General features: G+C 36.8%; 1 protein-coding gene across 7 annotated transcripts in view; it reads right to left on the bottom strand.

The window, feature by feature from the left end:
• The window catches only part of LOC127953344 (zinc finger protein 271-like), an 838,866-nt gene that overhangs the window by 796,446 nt on the left and 23,119 nt on the right, over positions 1-19,301 (bottom strand). Inside the window, exons 2-3 of one of the 7 annotated variants that reach the window (XM_052552524.1) lie at positions 4,453-6,922; positions 3,407-4,310 (exon numbers count right to left, since the gene is read on the bottom strand). The exons of 5 other annotated variants lie outside the window; for them this stretch is intronic. In XM_052552524.1, the coding sequence (XP_052408484.1) occupies positions 4,295-4,310; positions 4,453-6,922 (2,486 nt within the window). In that variant the 3' untranslated portion in view covers positions 3,407-4,294. Of the gene's footprint in view, positions 1-3,406; positions 4,311-4,452; positions 6,923-19,301 lie in introns of those variants that run through there. One more of the 7 variants, XM_052552528.1, reaches the window with a different exon arrangement.

Below are 19,301 nucleotides of genomic sequence, written 5' to 3'. Positions count from 1 at the left end.
AACGTTCTGGGAACATTAAGCAAACTGGACATTTCAACGTTTTTGGAACATTCTAAATAAACATTCATAAAACGTTATATTTTTTATGAAATGTAAGTTTCAAGAACGTTGTAGGAACGTTATACTAACCATAAAAAAACATTCTGGGAACATTAAGCAAACTGGACATTTCAACGTTTTTGGAACATTCTAAATAAACGTTCATAGAACGTTATATTTTTTATGAAATGTAAGTTTCAAGAACGTTGTAGGAACGTTATACTAACCATAAAAAACGTTCTGGGAACATTAAGCAAACTGGACATTTCAACGTTTTTGGAACATTCTAAATAAACGTTCATAGAACGTTATATTTTTTATGAAATGTAAGTTTCAAGAACGTTGTAGGAACGTTATACTAACCATAAAAAAACGTTCTGGGAACATTAAGCAAACTGGACATTTCAACATTTTTGGAACCTTCTAAATAAACGTTCATAGAACGTTATATTTTTTATGAAATGTAAGTTTCAAGAACGTTGTAGGAACGTTATACTAACCATAAAAAAACGTTCTGGGAACATTAAACAAACTGGACATTTCAACGTTATTTGCAACATTCAAAATAACGTTTCCACAACCAAAAGGGAACATTAGGAAAACGTTCTCACAACATAAATTTGTTAGCTGGGTTCACAGTATGGAGAACCCACAGTACCTATGCCTTTTAGGTCGATTAGGTCGAGCTGCAAACAATGCGGTGATTAACTTGGACTCGATATGCGACCCGACAGCTTTGAGCCCCATGGTCCCTAACGAAAAGATCTTTTTGCTGAATTTACACATTTCCTCATTGTTATTTCCAACCACTTCCTAAATGCAGTCATTTTAAGACTTTTTAAGGACCCGCAGGAACCCTGGTATATAATTTTTTTTTTACCCAGAGTAGCACATTTTAACTGATTAATCGCCTTTTTTCTTTTGCTGCAAGGTTTTTTTTTGTTTGTTTTTGGTGAGAGGAAAAAAAAAAGTTGCACTTTATTACATTCAGAAAAAAATCGGCAGGCCTAATAATGTTATAATGTACCAACAGGATATTTTTAGTTCCCCTCACTTTATAACAAATCCTTTACATTTAATAAATTTACCAGAACAGAAAAATAATAAAATAATTAATTAATTAAAAATTTATAATTCTAATGGATAAATATAAGTGCATTATATGATGCTTAGTTATATATAAATAATAATAATAATAATAATGATTATTTAAAGGAAACATAAGGAAAGGTTGGAGAAATTCTGGAGAAATCCAAATGTTTCCATATTCGTGATGTTGCCCATTTCAATCTTAACTATTATTCAGTAGGTAAAACAGGCTTTGTAGTTCACACGTGTTTCAGTATCGACGGAAAAAAAATCATAATGCACAAAAATATACCAAAGTAGACCGCTACTTGTGCCAGATGGCTCGGTGAATGGCTGATGTTTCCGATGAATATGTGCACAAGGCACCAGCATGATTAAACAGCTGAAACAGAAAATACTATATTTTTGGTCACACATAAGGCATAATTAAAAAAATGCAGTGTTAGCGGTTTGAAAAATTACGAGTTAATAAGAATTACTTCTAAATGCTGGACCGTTCTCATTTCGCTCTGCATATGGAACCTGAAGATTTTTTTTTTTTTTAAACCAAAATGAAAACATTTAGCTTTTAATTCTTGAGTGTGTGTGAATATATATTTATTTTAGTGGTGGGCATAGATACATTTTTTTAATCTAGATTAATCTCACTGTGATCTTGAAATTAATCTAGATTAAACTGGCTCATTCGAATTCTCCCGAAGGCATTCAGAATATGTGTTACCCAAATAAAATTGACAAACAGTAAGTCTTTGAGAAGGGGTTTATCAAGCTAGATGGTGCATTAGAAAAGGGTCTCATCTCCTGTTTCCAAAATGCATCACAAAGTGCTTGAAAAAGCTGTAAACTAATTCCACATTGCACAAGGTGCAAACAACATTACTCCTGTTTCACAGTTTTTTTTCAAGTTTGTAGGTGTCAAGGTACAGAAACCAAATAATTAAATGTAAAATAGCACTGCTTCATAGTATTCAATGTAAAAATGAAATATACAAGCAAACCTACATTTATTCAGACACCTTCAACATTTCTCACATTATTACAGTTTTGCTATATATATCAAAAATTATATCTGGTGTCTGAATAATTTTTGGTTTGACTGTTAAAACTACAAAGTAATTCAGTCAAGAGCAGTGAGTGATTTTCATTTTCTTGGATTAACATTACAGCAGCCAGTAGCTAAATTAGGCGCGGTCACTTTAAGAGACGATGAACGCATCCAATATAATACACATCCCATTTTTTTCCTCAACTGTTTACTTACACTTAAGAAATAACTGAGTTTTTTCTAGCATAATTTCCAAGGTGGATATTTTGACATATTTTGTATGTATTTGTCGGCACAAGAGAAAAAAAAACTAATTCGATGTTCAAGTGTTTTGAGACGCCTTTCTCTGTGTGAGCCCTGAACACCAGAACACCGCGAGTACTGAATTGGGCTCTTGCATATCTTTTTGTTTGTTCAAACTGCAATTTGTATTTGTTCGTTCAGGTGCAGGAGGGATGTTACAATGTTATATTATAATGTTATTGTTGTTTCACTTGCAGTTAATGCCGCGGTCCTGTGGCAGTGGAATGCACAACGGTATTACCCATTTTGGTTGTCTACCTACTGTACATTACTTTTTTTCCCCATGAAATTGATGAAATCCCTGCATACACGCTCCTAATAAATGTTTTTATTACAGCATCAACATTCACAGAACAGTTATTCTTAACTAAAGCAAGCGGCTGCTGTGTGCATAGTTTTTATGGTTTGGTGGAATGTCTGAAAAAAGCTCTGCATTCATAATCTCTAAAATACATCTCAGCTCAGACATCTCACAAATCTCTGTCATCATACAATAAAAATATGAATAATGAATCTACATTTTCCCCTTACTTCAAAAGAATGCTTAGTTTGTGGCTCATTATTAGCCTATTATTAATAACGAAACAGGCTAAAACAATGGGATGACAAATTCTCTTATATTACACTTTAAGGAAAATGTTTTATCCGCATTGTAAAAAAAAAAAAAAAAGTAAAAGACTTTGGATTTCCCCTTTCTTTAAAACTATAGTAGTTTGTGGTTTATTATTAGACTAGTAATTAAACACATAAGCAATAAAATAGTACAATGGTACAACTTCCGATTCAGGCATTTAAAGAGCTTACTTTTATTAATAATAACGAATAAGATGGATATTCGAACCAAAGGAAATAAGGTATTTACCCCCTTTTAAAACAAATGCTTAATTTGTGGTTCAATGTTTTATTTATTTTAAATGAAAACAGCAACAATAATGACAAACTTGCTTTATTAAAGGAAGAAATTAAACTTTCAAAAGGTGTGCTTTTGGATCAGTATCTCACATCAGTCTCATCATGCAACAAACCAATCCCTGTTATAGCCTAAATAGAAGCTCTGCATAGCTTGCACCTGTTAATTGTTTATATTCATTTTGCTCTTGTGCAATAGATGAATAACAATTTACTTGTTTTAGATTTTTTGTTTCGATATTTCTACTTTGCGGAGTACCATGAATCATTTTATTTTCCACTATCTTGCACACACACAAGTCTTGTCCCGTGCCGCTCTCTGTTGCGTTAGATCTCGCGGGAGCAGGTCTGTAATCCACTGGCACTTGACTTGACAGTGCGTGTGCTACATCCTCTTTACAATCTCTAGATTATAAACACTGCATTCTGTCAGCAATGTAACGCAGCAGTAACGTATTAGACTTAACTGTAACAGACAGTAACAGTTCGACTTACCTAAAGAATATAAAGCACTTTACTTCCTTTGTATAAATTTTCTATTATATTCATCTATGTTTGTAATTTGATTTATTCACCTACAAAATCAATTATTTTTTTAATCCAAATAGAGCTGTACAAGTCATCTGGTGAATTTTTTTTGTCCATATCGCGATATACCTCGCTGAGAAAAATGATCACGATGTGAGTTTTTTTTTTCCAATATCGTGCTGCTCCACTAGTAAGTTTAGTCAAGCTCACAGACTCAGTATCTTCTGTAGCATGGACACAAACATGTAGTCCTCCATTGTTGTTGGTGTTACATGACGTAGCGGTGTCTGACTATGGTCGAGATGTGGGGTGATGACATCATTGTTTTACAAAACATATGGATTGGCAGTACAGAAAAACACAAAGGTGTCATTTTCAGATTTATCCACTCTGGGACCTGGTTTACAAAAAACAAAAAAAAACAAAAAAAAAAGGGTTTTCACTCCCCCTAATGCCGGATCCATCTGGACGAAACACATATACCATACAAAATATTTACACATACAACTAAATGCGTCTCTGTGTGTTCGGGGCCTTACTGTGGTAGGTTTTTGTGTAGAACAGATGACTCAATGGAACACTTCCCAGGTACATTGCGGTGATGTGCTTTCTCTCCAGTGTGCATTTTCTCATGTGTTTTCAGATTTGCTAACTGACTGAATCGCTTGTCACAGTGTGAACACTTAAAAGGTTTCTCTCCAGTATGGATCCTCTCATGTGTTTTCAGATTTGATATATTAGTGAATCTCTTGTCACAGTGTGAACACTTGTAAGGTTTCTCTCCAGTGTGGATCCTTTCATGTGTTTTCAGATCTCTTGTCTGAATGAATCTCTTGTCACAGTGTGAACACTTGTAAGGTTTCTTTCCAGTGTGGATCACCTCGTGTGTTTTACGACTTACTGAACGACTGAATCTCCTGTCACATTGTGAACACTTGTAAGGTTTCTCTCCAGTGTGAATCCTCTCATGTTTTTTCAGACTTTCTGAAAGACTGAATTTCCTGAAACAGTGTGAACACTTGTAAGGTTTCTCTCCGGTGTGAATCCTCTCATGTTTTATCAGACTTGATGACACACTGAATCTCTTGTCACAGTGTGAACACTTGTAAGGTTTCTCTCCAGTGTGGATCACCTCATGTGTTTTCAGACTTGATGACACACTGAATCTCTTGTCACAGTGTGAACACTTGTAAGGTTTCTCTCCAGTGTGAATCCACTCATGTTTTTTCAGACTTGCTGAAAGACTGAATTTCTCGTCACAGTGTGAACACTTATAAGGTTTCTCTCCAGTGTGAATCCTCTCATGTTTTTTCAGACTTTCTGAAAGACTGAATTTCCTGAAACAGTGTGAACACTTGTAAGGTTTCTCTCCGGTGTGAATCCTCTCATGTTTTATCAGACTTGATGACACACTGAATCTCTTGTCACAGTGTGAACACTTGTAAGGTTTCTCTCCAGTGTGAATCCTCTCATGTTTTATCAGACTTGATGACACACTGAATCTCTTGTCACAGTGTGAACACTTGTAAGGTTTCTCTCCAGTGTGAATCCACTCATGTTTTTTCAGACTTGCTGAAAGACTGAATTTCTCGTCACAGTGTGAACACTTGTAAGGTTTCTCTCCAGTGTGGATCCTCTTATGTCTTTTCAGACTCGATGACACACTGAATCTCTTGTCACAGTGTGAACACTTATAAGGTTTCTCTCCAGTGTGGATCCTCTCATGTCTTTTCAAATGTGTTGACCAACTGAATCTCTTGTCACAATGTGAACACTTAAAAGGTTTCTCTCCATTGTGAATCCTCTTATGGTTTTTCAGATCTGTTGACTGACTGAATCTCTTGTCACAGTGTGAACACTTATAAGGTTTCTCTCCAGTGTGCATTTTCTCATGTGTTTTCAGATTTGCTAACTGACTGAATCGCTTGTCACAGTGTGAACACTTAAAAGGTTTCTCTCCAGTGTGAATCCTCTCATGTATTTTCATATCTCTTGACTGACTGTATCTCTTGTCACAGTGTGAACACATGTAAGGTTTCTCTCCAGTGTGAATCATCTCATGTGTTTTCAGACTTGATGAATCTCTGAATTTCTTGTCACAGTGTGAACACTTGTAAGGTTTCTCTCCAGTGTGAATCCTCTCATGTGTTTTCAGACTTGATGAAACACTGAATCCCTTGTCACAGTGTGAACACTTATAAGGTTTCTCTCCAGTGTGGATCCTCTCATGTATTTTCAGATTTGATGACACACTGAATCCCTTGTCACAGTGTGAACACTTATAAGGTTTCTCTCCAGTGTGGATCCTCTCATGTATTTTCAAATGTGGTGACAAAGTGAATTTCTTGTCACAATGTGAACACTTAAAAGGTTTCTCTCCAGTGTGAATCCTCTCATGGTTTTTCAGACTTGATGAGACATTGAAACTCTTGTCACAGTGTGAACACTTGTAAGGTTTCTCTCCAGTGTGAATCCTCTCATGCCGTTTTAATCTGCTTGCTGAACTAAAAGTCTTTTCACACCCAAAGCACATGTACTCACTCACACCAGTATGTATTTTCTGATGTTCTTTCAAACTTTGCAGATGCAAAAAACTCTTACCACACAAATGACATGAATGTGGCTTCTCCTTTGCATGAACTTTAAAGTGTTTCTTCAGAAGTGAAGCCCATAAAAACATTTTACCGCATTGATCACATGCATGCTGCTTCTCTACAGTGTGGATGTTCATGTGATCCTTAAGGTTTGATGATTGTGTGAAACTGTTCCCACGTTGGTCACAGGTGAGTGGTTTCTCTCCAGTATGAACTCTCATGTGACGATTAAGATTTGATTTATATGTGAAACTCTTTCCACACTGATTGCAGGTTAAAGATTTCTTAAATCCTTTTTTCTTTAAATCTGTCTGTTTGGTTTGACAGCAACTCAAAGGTTTTCCACCAGTTTTGACATTATTTTTCTCCTCAACTTCACTTGATTCTTCATTTTCCTCTTTTTCTTCAATGAACTCTGAAATAAAAGTAAAAATTATTTATTTTTGGTATATTGTTAAAAGCTGAGAGAACATCTGCAAATACACAATTTACTTTTCTTGCATTAGATTTACAGTCTTGTCTACTGTAATGTTAATGTAATGTCTTTGACTCATTTAATAGGGAGACCCGGTAAACATTTTTAAGCATCATTGCTCTTTTCGGTCCATTTGACCCCAGGGTCTTTAAGCTGTATAAAAAAAGAAATATATACATTTTACTAGGGCTGTGATGGTAGCAGATTTTTACCACTTTACCAAATCACAGCCCTAGTAAAATGTATACATTTATATATTTTAAACAACACACACTGTGATGATGGGCTAGGTCTCTTACATCATCACTAGAGTGCCAGTCTAATGCTATTCTGAATTTACTTGGTGTGTTAATAATTTATTGTATATTGTGTGTTGGCAATGTATATGAGGAGGGACAGTACCAACATCAAAGGTGCAATGTGTTAGTGTTGAAAGATAATAGAGAGTCATTGTTTGCTTTAAATTATTTCTTTATTGTGTGAGTTTACATTTTATAGCACATGTTAGATTCTTGCCTGTTTGATCTAATGTTTTGGTGGTGGGTTCGGGTAGTGCGCATATCCAGAATGTACAAACATTTGAATGTGTTTGAGGTGAGACATGCTGTCCAGTTTGATGGATGTACCACTAGGCATTGTTTAGTGCCAGTTTGGCTGCTCTCAGCATTACTGCTTTTGTTTGAAGCACCAGTGTATGTATGATTCCATAAGTGTTTTTTTTTTTTTTCATGTGTGTGTTCTTTTTGCACTTTGAGGATTGCTCCTTGTACAATGCAGCTTCAGAAATAAATCACAACTGCCATTTGGAAAATCACTCCCTTGTACTGAGCCTTCCTAACTTCTCCCAGGCCTCTTGGCAATTCTCTACATGACACATTGTGGCAGCGGTACCTCCAGGCCAATAGGAGGCTAGTACACGGGGAGGCTGCATGTTTAGTTGTGCAACAAACCTTTTTTTTTTTCAAGAGGAGTGGCAGGAACAAAAATGCCACCAAAGAAGCAAGATGCAGCAAAGGCAAGAGACAAGTCTAATGTTCCAGATGAGTCCGTGTTAACATGCACGGTTCCAGACCAACGTTAAGTTGTAGCTGGGAGTTCAGCTGACCAACTTACGGATATGATGCAAACATTTTTACGTAAGCAACATCAAAGAGAAGAGCGCTTGGAAAGAGAGGCGCAGCGCCAAGTGCATAAATGGCAGGTGCTGCACCATCAGTTTTCACAGCTGCAGTCTGAAGTTCATCAAGACCAACAACGACAGTCACTGGCAGGGGTGTCAGGACCTGCAACTACGTCAGCAGGTACGGGCGGTGCATCGGCCTTCAACCATTCATTCAAGGCGACTACCCTTACAAGACAATGACTTTGCTTCAGGAGGTGAGAATCTAACCAAGGCACAAGGACCGGCAATATCATGTTTACAGACTCCGAGAATGCTTCCTTGGACCCATGAGGAGGACATAGAACACTATTTAACAACTTTTGAACGTATTGCTCATGCATGCAGATGGCCAAGGCAAGACTGGGTGTTGCATTTGTTACCTCTCCTAACTGGTAAAGCGAGAGCAGCTTATGTGGCAATGGAGCCGGGTGATTCACTAAACTATGACTTGGTCAAACAGGCTATTCTTGACAAGTTTGAAATAAATGTGGAAATGTATGGACAGCGTTTTAGAGCATACAATGCTCAGGAGCTGCAAGTAAGACTAAGAGACTTATATGAGAAATGGATGAATCCTAAGAGGCGGACAAAGGAGGAGATCGGTGACCAGATTGTGCTAGAATAGTTCCTCAAATTACTCAATCCAGAGACAAGAACATGGATGAGACAGAATAACCCTACCTCATCTAAACAAGCAGCAGAGATGGCTGAGGCCTTTATGGCTGCTAGACAATCTTTGTATCAACCATGACGATGGCGATCCTATAACAACAGCTCAACCCGTAAGTCTGGGGATGGTTGGGATGATGGTCTGAGTAATTTTGGTTTTAATACCGGGGTATCGTCACAGATCTGTTGTGGTACTAACAGTGGTAAGCAGCAGGGGGCAGTTAATCAGTATTAGGGTAAAGCGGTGATTATTTGTCATGGATGTGGCCAACCAGGGCATAAGAAAGCAGATTGCCCTTTATAGAACCTAATGCAGATGATGTTGAATGCATTCCTCATGATATAGTGGAACTTCAAAGGCAAGATAAAACCCTGAAACCCTTGTTTGAGAAGGTGGGCAAGGGAAACACTGAGTTGGCCATATTGCAGAAAGATCGTTTTGTGATTAAAGAGGATAGCCTGTACCTGTTAAGTGCTGAGGGAGGGAGGTTAGTGGTCCCTGAATCCATGAGACTGAGGATATTGCAGTTAGGTGATTCTGTACCATGGTGGGGCATTTAATCCAGCAGAAAACGCTAGCCAGAATTGCTAGAGGATTTTATTGGCCCAAACTGTATGTGGTCGTAATGGATTTTTGTAAGTCTTGTTCAGAGTGTCAGCTGGTGAGTCCAGCTAGAAAGGGCGAGAGCGCCTCTTGTAAGTCTCCCTATTATTGACATTCCATTTTCGCGCATTGCTATGGATATAGTAGGTCCTTTAGAAAAGAATAGAACAGGAAATCGGTATATTCTGGTTGTTGCAGATTATGCTACTATATATCCAATGTTTTCCTCTTAAAAACAAAAAGACGAGACAAATTGTCAATGCCCTTGTTCAGCTCTTTTCACGGGTAGGCTTACCCAAAAGAGATAACTACAGATCAGGGAACCAATTTTACATTCAGACAAATTAAGCAAGTGTATTCAATGTTGCGTACACATCCTATTAAGACCATTCCTTATCATCCTCAGACTGACAGTATGGTAGAAAGGTTCAATCAGACATTGAAATCAATGTTGCACAAGTTTGTGTCTGACACAGGGGCAGACTGGGACCAATGGTCGCCATACTTGATGTTTGCCTATCGAGAAGTTCCACAATCGTCTACAGGCTACTCACCCTTTGAACTGCTCTATGGACGTCAGGTTTGTGGACCTTTGGATGTCTTAAAGGAGGCCTGGGAAGGAGACAATGCAAGTGAACAAACGAATATCTTATCGTATGTCATTAAGATGAGGAAGAAAATGGACTCGATGGCAGAGTTGGTAAGAGATAACATGACTAAAGCACAACAACATCAAAAACAATGGTACGATCAGTCAAGCAGGAAGAGAACATTAAGTCCAGGTCAAAAGGTGTTACTGCTCCTTCCCACATCTGACAGTTCATTACTGGCCAAATGGCAGGGGCCGTATGAAGTCTTGCGGAAACTAAGTGCTACTAATTATGAGATCTATCTACCAGATCGCAGGAAGAAGTCTCAAGTTTTTCATATTAACCTCTTAATACCGTGGCATGAGAGAAGAGGCTCATGGTCTGAGCAGTTGTGGGCAAGAAAGGTGGAGGAAGAGGAGGAACTGGAGGAGCAATACTTCCCGGTTGATCAAAAGTCAATAACTGTTCCATCAGTGAATCATCTTACACCTAAACAGCAGAAAGAGTTCCTGAAATAAGTACCAAAAAATCTTTTCAGTGATCAGCCTGGAAAAAAACGATCTTTTACAGCATGATATTCACCTTCTACCAACAGATCCCATTAGGCAGGCCCATTGTAGAGTGCCCGCCCGCCTGATTCCCGCTTTGAAAGAGGAAGTGAAAGTGATGCTTGATTTAGACATCATAGAACCATCGAGGAGCGAATGCTGTAGTCCAGTGGTGCTAGTACCAAAAAAGGATGGTTTACTCAGGTTCTGTGTGGATTTCTCGAAGCTTAATGCAGTATCTGCTTTTGATCCATACCCAATGCCAAGAGTTGATGTGCAATTTGAACGACTGGGCAAAGCTAAGTATTAAGCAACTCTTGACTTATGCAAAGGATATTGGCAAGTGCCATTGGCTGACTCTGCTAAAGAACTGACTGCTTTCCATTTTCCTTTAAATTTATGCCTTTTGGCCTGCAGGGAGCGGCAGCAACTTTTCAGTGCTTGGTGGATCAGGTGCTGAGAGGAGTGGACAGTTTTGCAGCAGCTTATATCGATGACATAGTCATTTACAGTGATTCGTGGGAAGAACATCTGGAACATCTTGCTCAAGTGTTCGAAAAGATCCATCACACAGGTCTGGTTGTCAATGCCAAAAAGTGCCAGATTGCCAAGCAGGAGTTCTCTTATTTGGGCTACGTCGTGGGTGGAGGATCGATCAGGCCTCAAGCGGATAAAGTGCAATCTATCTTGTTGTGTGTACCCCCAACGACGAAGAAGAGCATTCGATCATTTCTGGGCTTGGTGGGCTGGTATAGGAGATTTGTTCCAAATTTTGCCAGCAGAGCTGCAGTATTAACGAATCTCACAAGGACGAGTAGTCCCATAAAGGTCAAGTGGACCCCAGAGTGTGAGCAAGCTTTTCAAAATGGAGGGAAACATGAGTGCTATGAGGTGTTAATGTTTAATATTAGTTTTTGTGGCGTTATATTACGCATGTTTGTATCCTGGTTACTATATGTCAGAAGTGAGTTCATGAACTGTAGTTAAGTTATTTATGTATTAATGTTAGCTGTGGAAGTTTGTGATGAGTGTTACAGGTAAAGGGTTCTAACTTGTGATAATGGTTTGTCCCAATAGAGTTTGGGCGGGAAAACTGACTATTTAAACAATGGATCGAGCAGGCTGATGGTTGCATCCTGTGAAAGGATGCAAATGTTTGAACGTGTTTGAGGTGAGACATGCTTTCCAGTTTGGTGGATGTACCACTAGGCATTGTTTAGTGCCAGTTTGGCTGCTCTCAGCATTTTTGCTTTTGTTTGTAGCACCAGTGTATTTATGATTCCATAAGTGTTCTTTTTGCACTTTGAGGACTACTCCTTGTACATTGCAGCTTCAGAAATAAATCACAACTGCCATTTTGAAAATCACTCCCTTGTACTGAGCCTTCCTAACTTCTCCCAGGCCTCTTGGCAATTCTCTACATGACACACACACACATACATACGTACATACATATATATATATATATATATATATATATATATATATATATATATATATTTATATATAAATAAAGAGATGTATAAAGTACTAGAGACCCATACTTGAGTAAAAGTACAAGTGCTCTATCAAAAAAGTGACTTGAGTAGAAGTTGAAGTGATCTTTAAGCACCACACTTAAGTAGAAGTACTAAAGTATTCAAAATTTTTTGTACTTAAGTATTGCAAGTAGTCTATTTTAAAATGTACTAAAGTACTGAAAGTAAAAGTAGAAGTATTATGTTATGTAGCTATTAAAGAAAGTCGTCAAAAGTTTGAACATATTGTTTTTACTATTTCAAATGATTAACCTAAAGGACAATCACAATTCCTTTGACTGTAACTTCTTGTAAACAAAAAATGGTTACTAGGGTTAGTTAGCCCAATTTGCAAAATTATGTCATTAATAACTTACCCTCATGTTGTTTCAAACCCGTAAGACATCAGAGGGTCATTTAGAATTTTTTGAAGCATCGAAAATACATTTTGGTCCAAAAATAGCGAAAACTACGACTTTATTCAGCATTGCCTTCTCTTCCGTGTCTGTTGTAAGACAGTTAAAAACAAAGCAGTTTGTGATATCTGGTTCGCGAACGAATCATTCGATGTAACCGGATCTTTTTGAAACAGTCCACCAAATCGAATTGAATCGTTTTAAACAGTTCGCGTCTCCAATACGCATTAATCCACAGATGAATTAAGCTGTTAACTTGTTTAATGTGTCTGACACTCCCTCTGAGTTAAAACAAACCAATATCCCGGAGTAATTCATTGACTCAAACAGTACACTGACTGAACTGCTGTGAAGAGAGAACTGAAGATGAACACTGAGCCGAGCCAGATAATGACTCATTCACGAGTCAAGAACCGTTTCTGTCAGACGCGTCCGATTTGTGAACCGAGGAGCTGATGATACTGCGCATGTGTGATTTAGCGTGAAGCAAACCGACACGCAGAGCGTCTGAACAGAACTGATTCTTTTGGTGATTGATTCTGAACTGATTCTGTGTTAATGTTATGAGCCCAGGTAAACCGAAGGCTTGCAGTCAACGCCAATGACGCCATTGCATCGAGCGCAAAAGAATCGGTGAACTGTTTCCTTCAACTGGTTTATTGAATCGAACAGTCAGAAAGAACTAACGTTACTGTTCATCCGAGAACCGATGCAACCGGTTCTTGACTCGTGAACAAGTCATTATCTGGCTCGGCTCGGTGTTCATTTCTCTCTTCACAGCAGTTCAGTCAGCATGCGCAGTCTTCTTAATCGCTTGTTTCGCTCAATGATGTGGCAGCTTCATCAAATCTGCCATCTACAGTTCTGGCAGTGGTTTGTAATGGAATGATTCGTAACATTTTTATAATTGTAACGAGTAACGATGCAGCACATAAAAAAATATTGGAGTAAAAGTATTAAACTCAGCAAAAATATGTACCAAAGTAAAAGTGGAAGTAGGAGGAAAAAATAATCTAGTAAAGTACAGATACCGCCTTTTAGTACTTAAGTACAGTAGTGAAGTAGTTCTACTTCGTTACTATACATCTCTGTATATATATAAACAAAATTATAAAAGCAACACTTTAGGTTTTGCCCCCATTTTTCATGAGCCGAACTCAATGATCTAAGTCTTTTCCTGCGTACACAAAAGGCCTATTTCACTTAAACATTGTTCACAAATCTGTTTTAATTGGTGTTAGTGAGCACTTCACCTCTGCCGAGATAATCCATCCACCTCACAAGTGTGGCATAGCAAGATTCCGATTAGACAGCATGTTAACTGTGGCCTGTGTAATGTTGGTCCACTCCTCTTCAATGGCTGTGCGAAGTTACTGGATATTGTCAGGAACTTTAACAAGTTCCATTCAAAAGATCCATCCAATACAGAGCATTCCAAACATGCTCAATAGGAGACATATTTAGTCAGTATGCTGGCCAGTGTGTTTTCAGCTTGGAGGAATTGAGTTCAGATCCTTGCAACATGGGGCCGTGCATTATCATGCTGCAACATGAGGTGATGGTCGTGGATGAATGGCACAACATTGGGCCTAAGGATCTCATCAAGGTATCTCTTTGCATTCAATATGCCATCAATAAAATTCTCCTGTGTTCGTTGACCATAACATAGATTCTTTGGTTGTGCAACGCGACTGTTGCAGCAGCTGTCCGGGTGGCTGGTCTTGGATGATCTTGGAGGTGAAGATGCTGGATATGGTGGTCCTGGGCTGGTGTGGTTACACGTGGTCTGCGGTTGTGAGGCCGGTTGTATGTACTGCCCAATTCTCTGAAACTACTTTTGGAGACGGCTTATAGTAGAGAAATTAACATTTAATTCATGGGCAACAGCTCTGGTGGACATTCCTGTAGTCAGCATGTCAATTGCATGCTCCCTTAAAACTTGCAACATCTGTGGCATTGTGCTGTGTGATAAAACTGCACATTTTAGAGTGGCCTTTTATTGTGGCAAGCCTAAGCTCTGTGCAATAATCATGCTGTCTAATCAGCATCTTGATATGCCACACCTGTGAGGTGGATGGATTATCTCGGCAGAGGAGATGGGCTCACTAACACAGTTTTAGGCCTTTGTGTACATTGAAAAAGTATTATATCTTTGAGATCAGCTCAAGAAAAACGGGGGAAGTGTGTGTATATATATATATATATATATATATATATATATATATATATATATATATATATATGTGTGTGTGTGTGTGTGTGTGTGTATATATATATATATATATATATATATATATATATATATATATATATATATATATATATATATATATATATATACACACATATATATATATATTTATTTTCTTTTATTTATTTTTTTGAGATACTGAATTTGGGATTTTCCTTAGTTTTTTCAGTTATAATCATCAAAATTAAAAGAAATAAACATTTGAAATATAGGAGTCTGTGTAATGAATGATTATAATATACATGTTTCACTTTTTGAATGGAATGAGTGAATTAAATAAACTTTTTGATGATATTCTAATTATATGACCAGCACCTGTATGTATATGCACATACATACATATATATTTGGGATGTCAATTTTACATTTGTACAATAAAGGTAACTTACTGAAAAAGTGTAGGTGCTTAAAGTGCTTCACTGAGCATCATTCAACTAAAAACATCTCAAGATAAATTAAAAAGAAACCCTAAAATATAGCTGCAAGCAGCGATTTCAGGCCCGATCTGTCAGTGCAAACGCCACCCCGGTGGCATCAGGAAAACTGTGCGGACACATACACAGTAACCCTTTAGCACAGGGGTGTCCAACTCTGTTAATGGCAATCGACTTTCCAGCAAAGTTTAGCTCCTACCTTAAATCAAACACACCTGAAGCAACTAATTGTGGTCTTCCTGATCACTTAAAAATTAAAGGTAGGTGTGACTGATTAGAGTTGGAGCAGAACAATCGATTGCCAGGAACAGGATTGGGCAATTCTGTTCAGTTTGAATGTAAGGAATACAGCCAGAGCCGCTGCTGGCTAAATGGGTGCCCTAAGCATGATTGTATTGTTGTGCTCCCTTCCTCAAATATGAAGAAGAAAAAAAAAAAAACACCTATGGGGTGAAAGGTTGTGGCGTAGTGGTTAGAGAGTTTGATTCCTAACCCTAGGGTTGTGGGTTCGAGTCTCGGTCCGGCAATACCGTGACTTAGGTGCCCTTGAGCAAGGCACTGAACCCCCAACTGCTCCCCAAGCACCACAGCATAAATGGCTTCCCAATGCTCCAGGTGTGTGTTCAAGGTTTGTGCATGTGTCTGTGTGTGTGTGTGGGGGTCTGTGTTTTTGATAGAACTTTAATAAAATAAAAAAGTAAAAAAAAAAAATGAATAGATTGTATTATTTACAAATTACAATTCTATATATTTTTTAATTATATATAACTTTATTATGACTCTAATTTATTTTATAGTCTCAAGCCTTCACAAATCATGCAAAAGAAAATTAAGTAATGAGTGATTCCACATTTTCTGTCCACAAGGGGTGTAATGAACAAAATAGATCGAATAATACCCAGTTTTTGTCATTTTTCCTTTTTTTTTCCACTATTTTGTTTAAGATAGATGTAAGAAATAATAAAGTTAATTTTATCACACTAAGCCTTGGCATTATCATGTAATGAGACTTTTTTTATTTACGTTGCCAGAAATTGTGGATGTCAGGGTGGGACATTCAGTCCATCTGGATTTTTCCTAAGTCATTTCTTTTATTTGTTCTAATAAAATCCTGAATTTTGGTGCATAACATTTATTTTGGTGTGTCTTCCACAAAATACTACTACTAACACTGCAAGTATAATTCCCTTAATCCACCACGAAGCAATGGAAACATTTACTAACGTTCGTTACACCTTCTGTCCAAGCAGTTACGAACGTTAAACTATGATTCTAAAGAAAACAGAGATATAATTTTCCCATGTAATTATATGAGTAGCAAAACGATAAAAACATCTTGTGTGGTTTAAATTATAATAATTAATAAATTGGGATAAAACAGGGGCAGAGATTTTCTGTCCAAAAATCATAACGCTCGTACATTTTATTCTGATGCTGAATTTCCATCTTCTAATGTCTCAACGGTTCTCATGTGAGATATAAGATTGTCTAGGTCACGTTTGTTCTGCACGGGAGAAAGAACAACAGGATTTCAACAAATGTGGGTATGTTTGTGGCTTCTGTCCAAAAGTTTACGAACATTAAAATGTTACGAATGTGGTGAACTTTGGTTAAGTAAACATTAAATAGGATCATTGTGGTGAGAAAGGATAAAAGAGTGTGCTTGTCGGATGATTGCTAGTGGTTTCGGACCGAAAGGGCCGTCGTGTTCATCGCGAAAGAGCATGCATGCATGGTGTTTGTATACATTTTGACAGATTCTGCACATCTTGTTCGTAAATTAGACGGAAATTTTTAGTCTGTCCAACTTCGAACGTTGTTTTCTGAGTATTTTTGACTCAATAAGCTGTTCATGAAAGTGAACAGCGTCAATGAATTTGCTCACCTTTTCCCGTTTAAAAAAAAAAAAAAAAATTTATGTTCGTAAGAATATAGCTTAGGCTGCCCAAGTTAACATGTTAATAGTACGTTAACACAATCTCACTTATGCCATCCGAATAAACTATCACTTTGAGGACTAATCGCATAGATTTTTAAACAACTGGGCTATAATGTTAAGAAACGCGCAGATTTTCCGTAAAAAAAAACTGACGGCACACAATAAAGCTAGTTTAAACATTAGCTTTGTGGTAAAATGAAGCTCCACAGCTTGTCAAGTGTACCTTCATCATGTCCAAATTATGTAGTCCACAGGCGATGCGCGAGGTTACTTTCAGTTCCACCGGAGCTCCGTTTGATGGCAGCTAGAGCGTATCGTGAATTTGTGCTCATTTCCTTGCCTGTATTGGTCGATAAGTCATGCGATTCAAGTGTAGCCGACAGTGTAGCACATCATGCCTAATAAATGTCTTAAGTAGCCTATTCATTATTTTAAAAGGCAGGCCTAATATGAAATCAAAAAACGTTTCCAAATACTATGTAGTCCACCATTCATGCAGCATCATATTCTTTAAATGTAAATTGCAGCCTATCATAGAGAAGATGATATCCTTATCTTGTAATTGACATGAACGTGGAGACTAACAGTCATCATTCATATTTCAGATTCTTAATTTTAAGATGTATATTCAAGAAATGAAACCGCTATTCTGTAAATTAAGTTTGCTGTGGTGTTCAGATCATATAATTAAACATAATCATGAATGTAAAGTGTCTAAAAATAATTAGTCATAACTATATATATATACACATACATACATATACATATACATATACATATATATATATATATATATATATATATATATATATATATATATATATATATATATATACATATATATACAGTACAGACCAAAGGTATGGAGACATTACTATTTTTAATGTTTTTGAAATAAGCTTTTTCTGTTCATAAAGCCTGCATTTATTTGATCAAAAATACAGAAAAAAACAGTAATATTGTGAAATATTATTACAACTTAAAATAATAGTTTTCTATTTGAATATATTTAAAAAAAAAAATATTCCTGTGATGCAAAGCTGAATTTTCAGCATCATTACTCCAGCCTTCAGTGTCACATGTAACATCCAGTCTATCACATGATAATTTTGAAATCATTCTAATATTCTGATTTATTATGAGTGTTGGAAACAGTTCTGCTGTCTAATATATTTGATCAATAAAAGGTTAAAAAGAACTGCATTTATTCAAAATAAAAATAAAATTTCTAATAATATATATTCTAACAATACATTACTATCACTTTTTAGCAATTTAACTCATCCTTGCTGAATAAAAGTATTGATTTTTTTATTTTTAAACAATAAAGAAAAAAAAATACTGACCACAAATTACTGACCAGTAGTGTATATTGTTATTACTAAATATTTATAATTTAAAAACATTATATTTGTAATTTTTTTTTTTTTTTTTACTTTTTATTCATCAAGGTATCCTAAAAAAAGTATCACATGTTCAGAACTGTTTCCAACTTTGATAATGAATCATCATATTATAATAATTTCTAAAGGCTCATGTGATAATGATCCTAAAAATTCAGCTTTGCATCACAGAAATAAATGATGATTTAAAGTATAATAAATTTAAAAACAAATATTTTAAATTGTAATAATATATCACAATATTACATTTTTTTCTGTATTTTTTATCAAATAAATGCAGGCTTGATGAGCAGAAGAAACTTCTTTCAAAAACATTAAAAATAGTAATGTTTCCAAACTTTTGGTCTGTACTGTATATAAATGGCTTTTCTTTATTTTTTTCAGAAATTATGGCAGGTCTCCTCAAGTTGAGGCTTCCCTCTATGGAGCGTCCTGGAAGAGAGAGAAACCTACCAAGAAATGAGAATGGTCCAGATGTGGTTTCAAGAACAAGTAAAGCTGCTGCTGGAATGCGGAGGTACCGGGATAAGTTAAAACAGAATCCTGAATTGTATGCACTACATAGATTGGCAGAGCAACAGAGATTGAGGAAGTACAGGAAGAATCTATCAGATGAAAAGAAGGAAATCCAGAAAGCACAAGCCTGTGAAAGGATGAGAAGGTATAGAGAACGCCAGAAAGAGAATCTTCAAAGGGGTGAGGAAACACAAGGTGTCATGTCAAGAAAGCCTCAAACTAGGAGTGAACTGGAAAAAATAGCTGCAAGAAGGGAATACTTTAAGAACA

Source organism: Carassius gibelio, chromosome B3 (assembly GCF_023724105.1).
Source record: "Carassius gibelio isolate Cgi1373 ecotype wild population from Czech Republic chromosome B3, carGib1.2-hapl.c, whole genome shotgun sequence".
In the NCBI taxonomy this organism is placed as follows: Eukaryota; Metazoa; Chordata; class Actinopteri; order Cypriniformes; family Cyprinidae; genus Carassius; species Carassius gibelio.
Note: the sequence above shows the minus strand (reverse complement) of the source record. Positions and strands in the feature narration are given on the sequence as shown.